General features: G+C 36.3%; 1 protein-coding gene across 17 annotated transcripts in view; it reads right to left on the minus strand.

Moving 5' to 3' along the window:
* Positions 1-7075: 7075 nt before the first annotated feature.
* Positions 7076-17348, minus strand: part of LOC139142082 (X-linked retinitis pigmentosa GTPase regulator-like) — a 44430-nt gene continuing 34157 nt past the window's right edge. For 4 of the 17 annotated variants that reach the window (XM_070711884.1, XM_070711883.1, XM_070711885.1 and 1 more), the window contains 6 exons: positions 16874-17110; positions 15227-15352; positions 12982-13135; positions 11952-12398; positions 11305-11483; positions 7077-8051 (listed from right to left, as the gene is read on the minus strand). In XM_070711884.1, coding sequence (XP_070567985.1) covers positions 7941-8051; positions 11305-11483; positions 11952-12398; positions 12982-13135; positions 15227-15352; positions 16874-17110 — 1254 coding nt within the window. In that variant the 3' untranslated portion in view covers positions 7077-7940. Of the gene's footprint in view, positions 8052-11304; positions 11484-11951; positions 12399-12981; positions 13136-15226; positions 15353-16873; positions 17111-17348 lie in introns of all 17 variants that reach the window. The other 13 variants (XM_070711891.1, XM_070711889.1, XM_070711890.1 and 10 more) reach the window with 9 other exon arrangements.

Below are 17348 nucleotides of genomic sequence, written 5' to 3' on the forward strand. Positions count from 1 at the left end.
CTGTAGTGGTGGTCGTCTTTTTTTTGATCTGAAGGGATTTTCGATCCTGCTTCCCATTCCGGTCGCCTCAAAACCGGATGGCTTGATGTGTCACTTATGAAAACCAAAAACTCTTTTCTTTCAATAAATCAAGAATGAAATAACTGATTTAGACAACTTACAATGATTAACAGGTGTTATACACAGAAATATTATATAATTTTATTGCATGACTTTCTAACATCTTAATAGTAAAAGCATATCATTATATAACTTACTTTAATCCGTTCATTAGTCATATATGGAAGTCTCTACAATCAGCCTAAACGTTCTTTACAAAATACAGTATATTTATATGAAGTATTTTAAAACATTCTGGTGCCCCACAAACCTATTAAATAGACTTTCAGTGTTAAATGGGTCATTATTATAAATAGGTTTCTAGCATATTTTCAATATTTTGAAAACAAGTCATTGACAATGACATAGTCCCCACTTATAATAGGAGTATTAGTTTTGATGGGGCAGGGAAATGTGGTTATTAAGGATGTACGATCGGAAAAAATAAAGTAATGTCAATTTTTTCAAATGGGGATTTTTGAATACCTACATATGTGAATAGTCCAAAACTGGGAAAAAACATGGGGTCACCGCACTTGTTTTTTCACAAAATGACATTAAAAATTCACGGTTTTTCACAAAATCATTAAAAATCAATAACACAGGTCATCATTTTCATATTTATATCATGATTGCATTTTCAACGTTTACACTGTAAAAGAATAAAGAAATTATAAACCTAAGCTACTTTGAAGATTTTACTTACATTAAAATTGAGTTAAAAAGTCATCATATTTATTTTTTAACCAAAATTGCAACAAATATGCCCCAAATTTTAGGAATGGGAGAGGGTAATTTATTAATTATTGATAGTTTCTACTAATGTCAATTTTCTCAAACTTTGCCAAATAAAAGCACTTTCGGTGAATTTTTCAAAACCACATTTTGTTTAGTAGGTCACCGAGCTCGATTTTTCACAATTTTGCAAAAACTAACTAGGATTTACAGGTTCTGGCGATAAACCATGCTCTCCCGGGTACGAAGCACGAGGCGCTCTTCAAATGCCGCTGACCTGCCGTGGCTACCCACAGTGGCCCTAGCCCTAGCGCCCTGTCCAGGCATGGTCATGATTAAAGCCTACCATTAAACTTTAATTAGAGGGAAATGACAGAACAAAGCACAGACTTTTAGGTTCTTCTACTTTTAGAGTCTATATATTAATACAGCATACAAAAATCACGTAATATTTATTGCCGTGACGCTTATCGGTGGGGATAAGGTTGACTTCGCTGCAGGCTAAGTAAGTTGTCACACACTACGCAGGGGCCAGGAGCCGAGGCCGTGAACTTGGCGTTTCTCCAATACACGATGACAATCGTAAAGGCAAGTTCGAAACTGACATAAGTGTCAAGATTTTCGGCTAGTTCACTCAAATCGACTATGCGACGGCCATTCTTCCATTCTCCGGTAGGTCTACTAGCGACACTATCATTGGAATGATAACCACGAATAGCAAATCAGACGTCACACTTCTGATTTACGCTGTACAGGCTACGGTCATGTTGCATTTTTTTATCTCTTTGCTGAATTCTCTACCTTCCAGCGTGTTTTGAGGGCACGCTGAACATTTTCTCGGCGCGATTTTCCTTTACCTGCAGACGACATTTATTTTGTACAACGCAAAAACGTTCGGAACGTCACTATGCGCGCGTGGTTACTATGGATACATTTCTGCGCGGAAATCGGCGCAGTACGCTTATATTTTTCCGATCGTACATCCTTAAGAAGTATCACTGGAGTGTATATGTTGAGATCTATGGGCACATAGGTCTATGTCGTTGTTCCCAATTTGAAACACATGAGGCATGTCTAAGTTATGGTTCTAAATCGGGAAAAAAGATCAGACCTCTAGTTGTATTTGCCAGCCAAGAAATACATATGCGCATAATAAATGAGGTACAAGATGTGACATCTTAAGGTCTAATATCCTATCAAAATTGGAGGGTATAGAACTTGTGGTTACTGAGTTATGCATATATATGTCTAATCAAGGTCAAAGGTCATCGAAAAAAATTGTATTGCTAATTAATCCCTATATGCCAAAAATCAGACCTATAGCTCTATTCACTTGCCCAGAATTAGATATGTGCATAATTAATGAGGTAAAGCGTGTGTTGTCATAAGGTCTCCCATCCTACTAAATATAAAGGACATAGCACTTGTGGTTACTTATTTATTGACATAAACGTATATTTTAGGTAAAAGGTCATTGAGATCACATGACATTTGGTCAAAAAATTTCTATCCTATAGTTATCCCTATATACCAAAAATCAGACATCCAGCTCTATTGGCTTGCTCAGAATTAGATATGCGCATAATTAATGAGGTACAGTATGTGGCTTCATAAGGTCTTCCATCATACCAAATATGAAGGGTGTAGCACTTGTGGTTACTGAGTTATGGACAAATATGTATATTTCAGGTCAAAGGTCATTGAGGTCACGTGACATTTTGTCAAAAAATTGTATTGCTAAGTTATCCCTATATACCAAAAATCAGACCTCTAGCTCTATTGGCTCGCTCAAAATTAGATATGCGCATAATTAATGAGGTACAATATGTGGCGTCATAAGGTGTCCCATCATACTATACATGAAGGGTGTAGCACTTGTGGTTACTGAGTTATGGACAAATATGTATATTTGAGGTCAAAGGTCACCGAGGTCATGTGACATTTTGTCAAAATATCTTAGATATCTGCGTGAACGGAGGGACATGACCCAATCTATAAGCCCCCTTGACTTCATCCGTGGGGCTAAAAACTGTGTCACTGCATCCTTTTTGCAATATGAATACGATGAGAAACTAAATTTTTATTTTACTTGGCCTTATACATGGGATTCTATGCAGAACTGACTTATACATGGGAGTCTATGGAGAACTGCCTTATACATGGGAGTCTATGGAGGTGTAAACTAAAAAGTCCTCTAACACAGCCAAATTTGATCACATTGTGAAACAAATCGACGTGCATCTGTATGGGGTAGAGTACTATCCTTGTGCAAAATTAAGTTTGAGAGAAATTGACCAGAGCATGTCTGAGATATCTGTGTGAACGGACGGACGGACATGACCCAGTCTATAAGTCCCCGCGTACTTCGTCCGTGGGGACTAATAAATGTCAAAAGACGTCAGTTCCTTTTGATAGATTCCTAAGTGCTGAAAATATACCAGAACCTCATTCATATAAACTATTAAGCATTGGGGCATTAATTTGGCAGCAATGTGGATATATGCAAATTATCATACTGCTTTTGTAAAATGTTGAACCACCAAAATTTTCTTTTATACCTAAGAAATATATTTAAACTTAAAATCACTGAAGGGAATTTTCTTTCATATGTGGAGTACGACTGAAATACGTTGTTTGTAGGAACTTTGGCCACCATATGGGATTTATGCAAATTATTAAAATGCCCTTGTAAAACGTGCTGTGGCTAAAAAATCACAGAAATAGCTTGTTTATAACGTGATAGGCGTAAACATTTTGCAGGAATGTTGGCAGCGGCAGCCATATTGGATTTATGCAAATTATCAAAGTTCCTGTGTTCTTTCTCTCTAACTCCATGGTTAACATATCTCCAAAATGATTCCCTGTGCCAAATAAACACTTGTTTTAGCTTGTTTACCATGCGATATATGGCCAATAATGTTTTGTCAGACAGCTGGAAGCCATATTTGATTTATGCAAACTGGACATACTTCCCAAATTAGATTTGAGTAAAACTTTTAGAATGTTGATTTGGCTACCTCTCTCAAATGCATTCTGAAAAAAAAAAATCTGTTGCAATTTGTGCTGGGTTGGATGCCAAAATGTCATAGATTCACCGGACTATTTGATCATTGAAAGTATACATTTTCGTGCTGTTCCTATGATGAAATATAAAATGAACGATGTAGTGCTCTCTCTCTTTTTGAAAGAAAATCCCCTTCAGAGTTTAGTTTTAACCCGACTTGACCGTTCCACTGGCATGATCAGCGATCATGTAGAAAAGTGCAGAGTGTAATGACAATGCACTACTCCCTAAAATCTCACCAATGTCTTTTGTAGGTGTGTCCATACATCGTTTAAAATAGCCAATTTTTCATTAATTTTTTTGAAAGATGGAGTTCTCTGAAAAAGCGAATTTTGTTTGTGTTCCTTTCATTTAGACTTTAGGATCGCCAAACGCTTGTTCTGTCAAGTGAAAATAATGCAACCTGTTCATAGACATACTTCACCTGTGAGGGCGCAATCTAAGCTGGTAATTTCATTATCTTTATGAATCCTACAAAGTTGGAGTTAATTGCTGCATATTAACTTTTCTGCACCATTATAATTAGTTTCTGCTCAGGGAAAAAAGGAACATGACACTAAGTACAGCATTATCTTTGTTAACAAGGAATTTTACTGTGATAAAAAAGTATCATATTTCACACTACATGAAAAAGCTGAAAAGCATTCTCCAGTGACAATCTATCTACAAGCATTTGCTTTCAAGAAGGAATATTTACAGTATCCAATTTGAAGTCAACCTGTACACTGATCAAAATGCATGTACATAAAAAAGAGATTTTATTCCAGTTTTTCATACAAAAACTTACAAGTCGATGACCTACAGGCCAATTTATACGGAGAAAAGTACAAGATTTTCAAAAAGCTTTCGGAATCATCAAAAATTTATAGAAAGATTTCCTTTGTACTTATACACTTGCTGCTACTGATTACCCTGTTCCTTTGGGACCAATTCTGGAATTATTTATCACCTAAATCTCATTTTGCGTTTTTATTTTACCAAAGATAAATAGCTTGAAATTAGATAATATATTATGCATTGTTCTTTTGTTCGAAAAAGGTTGCAACGTAAGATGGAACGAATGATCACCATTCTAGTTTTTTGCACAACTTTGTTTCTCTGCCTTATGCTTGATGAGAAAATGTACAAACTTAAACAATATGAAAGCAAGTTCACATCTTTCATACGTATAGAAAATTATCAACAGACGACAACACATATTTTGTCACTTCAGAAGAGTACACAGAAAAAAAAATCAGCAGACATGAGATGGCTTTTGCATAACTTTTAAAAAAAGAATCCAAATGAGTATACATTGTATTTCCATAAATAATTGGTGTGTGTTGACAGAAAGAATGCAAAGGGAAGCCCTATTCTGTGTTCCTAAGAGCTTGCAATATCACATTGACATACTGCTACAGCATTTTTCATGTAAATAACATTAGAATATTGATTCCATAAAATAACAGTACAATACTTACAAAACAGATTAAAATAATACAGGAATGTTGTAAAATAAGATTTTTCTGTTTCAATTAAGCTTGCCCTCCTAGTACAACTCTCACTCAAGTACATATTATTCCCTAGTCTTGGAGCTGCTGGTATGATAAATAATATTGTGACTGTGATGCTGCAACTACCAATCAACCAATCAGGCACGCTGTTACATGCTTTGTTCACCAATCACAGATGCTGTGTCACACGCTGTCAGAAAACCACCGAAGATAGCTTCAAAACCAGAACAATTTGTTAACTCACCTTGCAGCATTGTGTGAACATATGCAATACGCTTAACAAAAACGAACAACTTTGACGTTAATTCAAATGTGACATTCTTACTCAAACTTTACGAGATAATCTATACTGATATGCTTATAAAGAAATTCTATTCATTGGATTTATACATAAGTACACTACTTCATGGGAATATTGGAATCTGATCATAATCATGGGGTATTGAAAGACATAAGAATTACAGAATATAGTGGAATTCCTACACATGTTTTGAATTGCTCCTACAATGATCAAATTAAAATGGACTTTCTGGGAAAATGAACTATCCTTATGACAAACTTTTGGCATTAGACTGTGACTGAGACTAAATGGAGAAACACCTACATTAAGGTACCAGATGCGATTTTCTTTTGACTGGTCACTTGGAGTGTTAGTCTATATGTAGAGTAAACTTGACCCTTAAAGCACTGCAATTTTTCCAACCGATATATCAGCGCAACATTTTCCAAATTTTTATGAATTTTTCTGTAATTTTTTTATAGTTTTGGATCAAATGGGCAAAAATTTTCATTAACTTCAGTTGTTGACCAAAATTTTTGGGAAAATCTAAAAAAAACTGTCTAGATATGAAAAATTTGGTGTTACATTCTATGTGAGCATCATAAATGGATTTTGGCACTGATTAGGTTAAAGGTCATCCTGCCATTTGGAACTGCTACATGTACAATTTTTCCCTAAAATTCAGTATCAACAGTAATCTATTCTATAACAAGGTTTAGTTCTACAGTAAATCAAATACACTGCACTAAATACCGACGCTGGATGGGCAACAGACACAGGTTTGCGTGTTTAGCGTTTAAAAACCACTGACTAGGTCAATTTTCAAGAAACCAAATTTTGCACTGTCCACAATTTTATTCAAACGTAAAATACATTTCAAAAGTCAAAAGTCAGGAGGACTGAAGTTCAACATCAGCAAGTTCAAGGTCAGACAAACCCCACATATCACCCTGACACCAATTTAACACTAGGGACAAGCTTGACCATTTATCTGAAGAACTGGACCTCCAATACAGTAAACAGGAAATCAGCAAGAAGATTTATTCTTTTCTTTCAATCTTATGAGGTTATTACGAAAATACCGCAAAGGATGCACGAGGACATTGGCGCAGCGTATCGCCCGACGCGAAGCGGAGGGCGATGCGTGGCGCCAATGTCCGAGTGCATCCTTTGCGGTATTTTCGTAATAACCTTATTATTATACATCTTACATTCCTGATCGGGCATCAAAATGTCGGAGTAGTGACCGTTTTCGTGCAGTGTCAACAATTTTTCTTCCGATTTTATCGCGCCAGTGTGGAACGCTACCTCGGACGCGCTTCTGCAAGTTTTGGAGTGTGTGCACTACTACGCACAGAGCGCTCGCGAGACTTGTTCTGGCACTCGTCCAAGGGGTCCTTGAAACCGTTCTACAGTGAACGCGCAGATACAGCCGCAGGAATGGGGCGCCTTGAAACCGTGCCGTACGGAACGGGCGCGAGTTCCGTACGGCTTTTTTAGCGCACGCTAAATTCTATTGTTCTCGATGGTAGATGTATAATAATTGGTTTTATATTACATTGAGATCATCTTTTGTCCAGAGAGTGACAATCATTCTGTAATATTAAGATTTCAAATTTTCAATGTTGCTCCAAGCAGATTTCTACACATTTTACAGGAAGTAAATATTGTTTCAGAATTTCAAAAATCAAGGATAAAATTATTATCAAGTTGTACACTTCATTTCATATATAAAAGGTAGCTTCTCCTCTTTTTTAAGATTTGATAAGACTTTGGAGTTACAAAATTTATACAGGAAGAACAGGAAAATTAGATTTTTATATTTACAGGTCTTTACAAGCACAGCTGAAATTACTGTGAGGAATAATTCATATAGATCCCTATCTTTTGCTTCTATGATATGATGCATTTTGATACATTCAGATCTACTTTCTATGCTGTGATTGGCTGCAACTAAGATGATTGACACTTCCTTGCTGAAATGACACGACTTCTGATTGGTTGTGAGAGGAAGAGCTGTCATGTTAACCCTGTCACCCCCATGTTCCAATGCAGAGATCCACTCACCCTGTTTAAAACAACAAGGAGAAACCAAGAGTATGGTAGTGAAGGGGTTAACATACAACACTCTCACTTTTCACTGGAGAGAACAATTATGGCTTTGTTAGGATATTGCAACATTCTGTATCGTTATTGGTCATTTCAGACATAACTATTTGCATATGAATAAGGTACACCAATATGATTGGTCCATCTCTTTGAGTGACAGCTAGAGAATTGAACAGGTCTTGCTCTTCTGTTCTTGCTGGGCTTGCTGTTTGGCTTGCTCCTCCTGTTTCTTCTTCTCCTCGGCTTCTTTGTTCTTTTGCCAAAATTTCCACTGCAAAGCAAAAGCAAGCGAATATTCCATGTTACAAATCTTCCTTCAATAGCTGTGTTACAGGGAGAGAAAGACACACAACTTCTGCTTCCCTTTTCTCATGTATGAATACAAAGTCCTGATGGGTGCTAGTTGTTTGGCTCTGAGCAAACTGATCAATCACTATGGCACACCGTGTTTTCTGATGTTCCGTAGTCAACCAGCATTAACGTGGAACTTGTCTGCAGTGGTTTGTACTTCAAAAAACTTCGCAAAAATATCACATTCAGTCCACTAATCATGCTTTCAAAATGTCAGTAGGAACTGCAGACAGAAATTTCAACTAAAGCAACAATTCTACACCAAGCAGACAGAAAAAACAGAAGAAAAGTAGTTGAAAGATGTATAGTGCCAAGTAACTAGGTACACAGTATTATGAAATTGCAGGTATATCAATCAAAGTGCACAGGGGTGAGGCAATTGGTCCAACATCCAAAAATATAATTTTTTTGCCCACACTGGTCAATTTGCATTTTACTACAGTATTTCACTGAAAGCATGTATATGTGACTTGCCCCCCCCCCCCCTGTCATTTTACTTGAGTTTCCCTTAGAGTACAGGTGCAGTCATAATGAGGGAGACTACAACCCTTCATTGGCCATATGCATTGTGTCTGTTAATTTAGGCTTAGTGTAGCCATACTAAGCAAACTGATATTGCCTCTGCATATATTTGTCTTGGGGAAACTATGTGAGAATGAGATTGCTCACCCCTAGCTAAAGTAAAATATTTAGTTTCAACAGTCGGACTAATCCAACCTGTCTGATTTCATAGGTTAGTTGGACCAATACCAAAAGTGAAAGAGTTAAGGATATGAAATTGAAGACTGGAATATTCATCACTCAAGGATGCTGAAGGGATTGCAAGGAATGCTCTTCAGGATAAGATATTCCAGTCTGCAAGAAATGCAGTTGACGTACAACCATTTCATTTCTTTGCTACAAAAGGAAATTGACAGAACCAGCAGAACAGGTACAGAATATTCACTCAGGATGTGCAAAGCTATAGAAACCTATAGGAGAAAAGAGTAATTCTTCGCATGTATAAGGCAATATCATCACAGTAGCTGCATGTTAGTGATAAGGTTGCAATGAAAGATACACAGGTATGGTGTGAGTACAGAGTGAAAATTTTAGTGGTACTTATCAACCGTGTGCTACATGTGCGCATGAAATTGTTAATCCAGGGTAACAAAATGTATTAGTTTAATAAATAGTTTAATAATCTATCCCTGGTGAGTGAACAGTGCTGATGGTATGAACAACACCTGGTAGAATTGCAAACAAACAAGATATACTTTTGTGCAAATACAAACTCTAAACAATCAACAAATCGGTGAAATCACTCTGAAAGGGACAATCAATTGCTGTAACTTTGGATTACATTTTCATTATTTTTGTTCACTGAAACAAGTACATTATAAGGACCAGTAGCTGTAACCTATGATAAATTCTTGTCACTATTTTTGTTTTACATGTCAATTACAGTTTCTTGTTCTACTAACCAAAGCATTGTGTGATACAACAGTATTAAGCTTGATAACTCAGCCAGTACATGTGTAGACTGCGTTGCTATTGTTGACATGTGAATTATAATCTAGACAAAAATTCAAATTTTTCAACAAAACTGTCCATTTTATGTGCTGTATTGACAAGTCAAATAGGTGTTTAAACATGCTTTGTGGAGTAGAACAAGAACTTGCAAGTGACATACGAAACAAAAACTTTACAGTTACTGGTCTTTTATGCATTAGTCTTGCTGATACATTACACTGCACACCAAATATGCAACATTTATCTTGAGAAATGAAATCTAGTCTAGACTAAAATTCAGCCTGAACATCACTTGACATCAACACATTTACAAACTGGGTTGACAAATTGAACATTTGGCAAGCTAACATGATTTTGGGGGAAGAAAAAAAAATGCTTGTTACTGGCAGTAACAGAAGCTTTCAGAAAATGCCTCTCAGCTAATGGAATTTGAAAACACATATCAAACACAGACCACGACAATCTGCACAACATAATTTCGATTTCCATTTTTTTTGTAACACACACACACACACAAAACAACACAAATGTGACAAAAACAACTTGAAAGACTTACTCATAAACAGCAGCGGCGATTTGGACATGATGATGATATCATAATGAACAATGGGTAAATACAAAAAAAGAATAAAACAATTAACATATTGTTATTGATTATTACTGAAAATGTATGTGTACATGGTTGAGATGGCTGTTAAGTTTTTTGTTACATGTTACAAGTGACAGTAATGATTCTTTTATTGATGTAACTGTGGATATGTCTGTATATAGGCAAGTGTTACGAGAAGATGTCCCATGACTAAAGTCTTCATTTAAATGGAGGTATTTCCTGTGAACATACACATACTTTGAATTGCTTGTCTCTGTAGAGTTGACATTTCTGTTGATGTGTTTCTGTGTGTACACGTGTCATGTTGAAAGTCAACTCGGTGTATCATGTAATGCAATGGTTTGAGATAAACTGTGCAATGCTGCATGTTATTGCAAGACTGTTTGTCAGTGTGGGAAGACAAGAATCATGTATATTTGAGTATATTTGCATATACATGTATGCTTTTCATGTGTACTGATGTTGTAACTGTATCCTGCTGAAAAGACACAAGCATTGTTATAGTGTGGTTCTGTTAGCATACATGTACATGACATTACACACACATGACATGGTCTTGTTTTGCTAGTCATTCTGTCTCATAGATGCCAGCTAAAGTCTTGCAAACTCTGTAAGGAAAACTAAATCTACATCACAAAGAAATATGTAAAATGACACATATATACCAGAAATATATGACGAATAGTTCACGTGAATGACCTCTATGATAAAGATTTAAGGAAAGTGATTTCTTTTGCAATTACATCTTCATAGGTTACTCATAATTTCATTATAAGAAATTTTATACTGTATACAGGCATATATGACAAGACATATTCAACTGTATTCTATTTTGCAGTACTTAATTGATCATGAAAAACTACAGAAAAATTTGCAACTACACAAAATGCTCAGTATAAACTCATCAGAGAATAACCAGCATGAAACACAGATATATGAAAATGCTCTACTTCACAGTGATGTTGTATGAACTCTCATTTACTACAGTTTTCTTTACTCTCACAGTACAAACCAAAACATACATGTATTGTTCTAGACAAGGATAACTCACCTTGGCCGATGTCTCAGCTGCTTTAGCTTTCTCTTTATCCTTCTGTTTGTTCTTCATTTCTTCCTCATCCTCCGACTCATCATCATCTTCATCATCATCATCTTCAACTAGTTTGGAAGACTTCTTGGTTTGGCTCTTGCCGAATATGTCCACTTTAGCTTTGCCCTTTGGTTTGATTTCTGTTGATTTTTGAATCAGATAGCATTCCATAAATCTGTCTCACTTGATAACTGCCATACTATTCTTTGTATGCAGTTTCACGTTAGCAAAACAAATGACCTTCCATGGGATTTTCACATTTATCGTACAGATGTAGCAGCTGGACTTTTTTGAAATTGGAAGACAAAGGGGGTTTAATAATAGTGAGAGAATAACTATACATATCTACCTCATTATTTATTTCACATTTTTTAATAATCATGAAGTCTAAATTTAAAATACAGCATTACTCACTATTATTATCAAATAAATGGACAAACCTAACGTTCAAACATGATACCCTTAATGTTATGGTAAATATTTTCTTTGTAGACAACCCTCATAAAATTGAATCAAACAGGATCATTTTCCCCTAAAATTCATTGTATTTGGATAAAACCAGGACACACAAAAAAACATAGTTGCTATCATCACTGAAGATACATTACCTTCTTCCTCACTTTCCTCTTCACTATCTTCCTCCTCAGATTCCACTACCTTTTTCTTCTTCTTTGCCGCCTCTTTCTTCTTAGCTTCTTCCCTAGCCTTGGCTTTCTTGGCCTCTTCCTTAGCTCTCCTCTCCTTCTCCTTCTTCGTCAACGGTTTCTCCTCCTCTGACTCCTCTGACTCCTCATCCTCATCTTCGTCATCATCCTCATCATCGTCTTCATCATCCTCATCATCTTCATCCTCATCTTCTGATTCAACTTTCTTCTTAGACTTGGCTTTCTTTTCTTCCTCTTTTCGTTTCTTTTCTTCCTCTTTCCTCTTCTTCTCCTCCTCTTTCTTCCGTGCCTCCTCTTCTTTTTTCCTCTTCTTCTCCTCTTCCTTCTCCTGTTTGAGTCTCTCCTTCTCTGCTTTTTCTTTCTCCTTCCTCTCTTTCTCCAGCTGCTTTTCTGCAATTTCCAAAAGTGAAGCATTCTTTTAAAAGTCCACTAAGTTGAGAAGTGAAATCTTAGTATACATTTACACAACATCGACAACAATTTCAAGTTTCTGCTCAATTCCCCGACTTTGTTCAAGTTTACATTCATGCATTCTCTCCCATTTTCAGATCATCATCATCATCATTACCATCCTCGTTATCATCATCGGATCTTTGACGATATGAATAGGAGATTTGCTCTATGCATCAGACCATGTATTTCTAATTCTTCAGCAAATATACATGAAAACTCTCTATCTTCTGAATTCTGGCTTACTGCCCTAAACTAATGACAAGACACCCAATTTTGTAAAATTCCCCAAAACGTTTAAATCATAACATGATACAGCAAATTATAACTGACTGGAAGTATCTTTATGAAATGGACCAGTCATATTGCCATTTTGAAAGTGATCAGTTAACTCTGTACTCCTTAGATACTGTCTTTGATGTCATCTTTTTCTGTACTTATTTTCCTCTGTGTTTTTGGAAAGATTCTTATTCTTATTCTGCCTTTTCCTGTGGATACTCTTTTTTTCAAATCAAATATTTACGTTTTTCTTTCTCTTTCTTGGCCCTTTCTTTCTCTCTCTTTTTCCTCTCTTTAGGATCTAGTTCTTCAAGATCTGTATCACTACTCTCATCCTCATCTTCATCCTCATCCTCATCGTCTTCCTTTTCATCTTCTTTTTTCTGTGCTGCCTTCTGCTGAAAGATAACATCATTTGAAAATGTTGGTAACGTAAAGATAAATGTCATAAGAGTCTTCAAGCTGTCATGAAATCCATGATCATACTAAAAATAACAAAAGTCACACAGCAAGGTAATTTCACAACAAATGCCGACTATGTATCCAGTTTTTTTCAATTTTTAGCATTTGAACCAAAATGAAAGGTAGTGGCATATACTTTTTCTATCAGCTTTGTTTACAAAACCATCTAGATTCAGGCAGGTTGCAAGTTGGCATGATTTTTGTTATATGACTTAGCAGTAAACACCTCACATATTTTCTTATATCAGTGTCAAACAGTGTCCCAAGTGTAAGCAACTATAAACTGTAAGCCAGCAGCCATCAGCACTATCATTGTAGAAGATACGATATCATTCTGAACAGAAACATGGCCATTGATATATGAAATTAACATGACGCCAGTCAGGTCATTCACTTTTAATATGGTTATTTAAATTAACCCTTTTCTCCTTTACGCTCCCTTGGATCTACAAATTCATTCGGTGGCCTTACAAACCATAAATAACCATGGTAACAGGACTATGAAAGAGTAACAGTCTTTGACCATGGTATTGTATATTTATCACAAGCTCCTATTTTTTGCCATGACGAAGGTGTTCCAATTAAAATAATTGAACAATGCTTTTTAAGGACTTACAACATGATACGCAAATGAATGGTACAAACTAGAGAGCTATAGCCTAGGAAAAAGTCAATGTCACAACAAAATACTTGATCAAAGATTGAACTTACATCAGCATTTACAAATGTACACATAACAAGTTATAGACATAAACAGGACAGTTGGAGAGTAATACAGCTTGATTAGTACACAGCTATGATAGTAAACTTTACATAATAACACATAATGATGATAGTTTACTGTGGGCATGTCACAAAGGCTGAAGAAAAGGAAGTGCATGATTAATAAATTGACTGAGACAGTTTAAAAAGGACTTGAAACAACAAGTAACAGATGAGATGATCTGAAAGAGCAAACAGAAATGGTAAGAATGCAGTTGACTAGATTCTTATGTTACCCTTTTACCACCACTGTAGCAGTGTATAGGAATTCTATACAATATTTGCTGATGTTGGTGTACAGTTAACAAGTTTTCATGTGAAACAAACAGACTGAAAATAACTTCTTAGGTAAAGTCTGTGATGTGACTGGCACATGAGTTTTGTAAAACTATCAACACATCACAGAAATTGTAATCGAGCTGTCTACTAGATATTTTGTCCCAGTTTCTACAAGATGGCCTGCATTTTTAGCAAACATTCTTTCAAGGTATTGGCAGATGTTATGACTGGATCAAGCCAAGGCCTCCATCACACTAGGAGATCTGGTATCGTCCCATGAGGGCGCTCTTAAGGGGACGAGAGGCATGAGAGGCACACTCTTGAGAAACAGATCTCCTAGACTAGCAGAGAAGAAACTAGAGCGATTTTGGACAATAAATGCTGATTTAAATAGACTCAACACAGAATATTGTGTAACTGTTCAAAATATATCAGAAAGTATGATGAAAAGATGGTAGAGGAGGACAAAATTCTTGAGTCAAATTAACTTGAAAGAATGTGTCAGCAATGAATAAATAGTGCTTTATTATCAGATTATATTATATAAACCTAAGGAGGAACAGAGTTAAATCATTTAAGTTATATTTATATTACATTATCATTAACGTTACACTTATAGCTTTCATGAGTACAGAACAACGGTGCATAATATTGTAACTTTAACTGTATTGGTGATAAGAGAATTTTTGCTTTACATTATTTATGATTATTTAGAGCGTTATTTGTAAAGTTACAGTCATGTTGAATGGAATTATGCATGTGCAGTTACAGTATAGGAGAAAAATATGCTTTTTTTATCTGAATAACAACTCGTATGCAATGTGATCCATTGACAATTAACATCTGGATCCAACCTGTGTGATACGAATACACTAGAAAGGGGCAGATGAAAAATACAGATGAGTTTTAAATGTTGACATGAATCATGAACAGCACTACCAGTACATAACATGTTGACAATCATTAGCAATACATGTCCGTTATACCTCTGACGATTTATCACTTGTAGATGCAGCATCACCAGCATCGTTGGCAGGTGTTACCATGGTAATTGTTGGCGTGGCGGCAGCTGAAGATTCAGAAATGGATGTTATCTGTGTCTCTTCAACCTCCTGTCATCGAAAAAATACATGCAAGAGATAAAAAACTCTGTGGCGTGAGATGAATTTGAACCAGATATCTGTTGCTAGGCACACACTCTGAAATATGAAGTGTTGAGTTTGTACATATGCATGCTTAGTTTAAGCATGGATCTTCTATGTGACAGATGTGGTACTGTAGTGAGAACATGGCTGTGTTTGTGTATACAGTGAAACCTCATACTTATGGACACACACTGTCATCTGGACACTTCCAGGACAAATTTTTCAAGGTGAAAGTGATTTGTAAATTACCAGTCTATTATGGACCCTCTCTATTAAGGTATATTTACCATGGTGTCCTGCATAGACAGGTTTCACTGTATCTATGAAAGAAACCGTCACAAATGTTTGCATGGTTTGAGGTTTGATACCTCAAAGGTGAACATTTGGAGATGTGAAGGCTCTGTATGCCTGCAATACTCATGATTTTGAGCTGACAGTTCTTGAGCATGCATGGAGCCATGGTGCAACTGAACTGCCAGAGGTGAATATCCACTGGAATGGTACCTTTCATGGTTGAAGCTTCATTACATGGTTGAGCAATATGGTAAACTACACAGAAATTAAAACTTTTAACTCTGAGCTTGGAATGGAAGCTTTGACAAAATATTACAATCCCATTGCTAATAAACTTAGAATGACAAAGTTTATCTTTGGCACTGCAACACAAACACCAACATTCTTGGTCTTGGCATGGAGTAGAGATTCAGTCAGAGGAATATCCCACATAAAGACCAGCTGAAGGCTGTGGAACTACTTTGAAATCTTGATATGAAAGGATATCTCATATCACTGATTCATTAACAGGGTACTTGGATTTAGTTGTGTCAACATGAACACAGCACACTTGCAGCACACAGAGAATAGTGAACATATAAGGACTGTTTTACAGAGAAATGTTTACCACACAACCGTCTAAAAAGAGGTCCAAATTTAGAAATAGAAAATTCTCATATTAAAGAGTCACTTTAGATAAAAATCACTGCAAAGATGCACAACTCCAAATGAAGAGAAAGATTTTGAAAGTTATAGCAGACATAAAAGTCCCAATACCAACTTTATATCAATGCAAGTTTTAGATCTCAAACTGACATTTCTATAAAAAATATTATGATTTTCTCGTACTAGGCATATCCTGGGTATGTCAAGAAAATACAGTGACTGACATGTGATGTACCTTGTCAATAATATTTCTCTGAGCATTTTGTTTGAAATTTCTGTTAGCATTGTGAACTTATAAGTTAATAACTGTTTGTGTTTCTGAGTAGAAACACATGATTCTTGGGTGCTGGGACAATGAGTATGTCAGGTTGGATCATAGCGCAGGTAAGGACAGTATTTTTTGGAAGTATTGCACACATGTTAACATGCCATGAATTAGTGAGGAAAACCACTGCATTGACAGTTATGGGTTAGATGGCAGTGTCACAGCAAAGACTCACACAAACCCTTTGAAACCCGTGAACACACAAACATCAAAACATGAACTACCTCTTTTTTCCCCTCTTTATCTAATTTTGTCTCCCCTGTGCTCTTTACAGAGAGACTCTCCACTTTGCTCTCCTTGGAGGATTTTGATTTCTTATTGCTGTCTTCTTTTGATTCCACCGCTTCAAGTTTTTGCGCAGAGAGCGGGGCTGGCTGTGCTTGTGCCTCGTCGTCTGAAGACGAAGAGTCCTCAGAACTTTCGGGTGTTTTTTCCTTTTGGGGTGAGAGCGTGTCGTGCGACTGAGAAGAATTGGGAAAGTCTGGGTTAGAGTTGGGTTAGTTTAGGGTGGAGAGTGGTAGGGCGTGTGCACAATACAGTAATACCTGTTTTACCCTTTTCAACAGCAGACTGTGGTACATGCCCATTGTTTTCAATCGGATGGATGGATCCATTTATGAGGAAATGGGGTGATTGGTTTAAAGTGAACATCACTGCACAATTTCATTCCAAGGAATGTTCCAAATACAAGGGGTGTGG

The sequence above is a fragment of the Ptychodera flava genome, chromosome 10 (assembly GCF_041260155.1).
Source record: "Ptychodera flava strain L36383 chromosome 10, AS_Pfla_20210202, whole genome shotgun sequence".
Classification (NCBI taxonomy): Eukaryota; Metazoa; Hemichordata; class Enteropneusta; family Ptychoderidae; genus Ptychodera; species Ptychodera flava.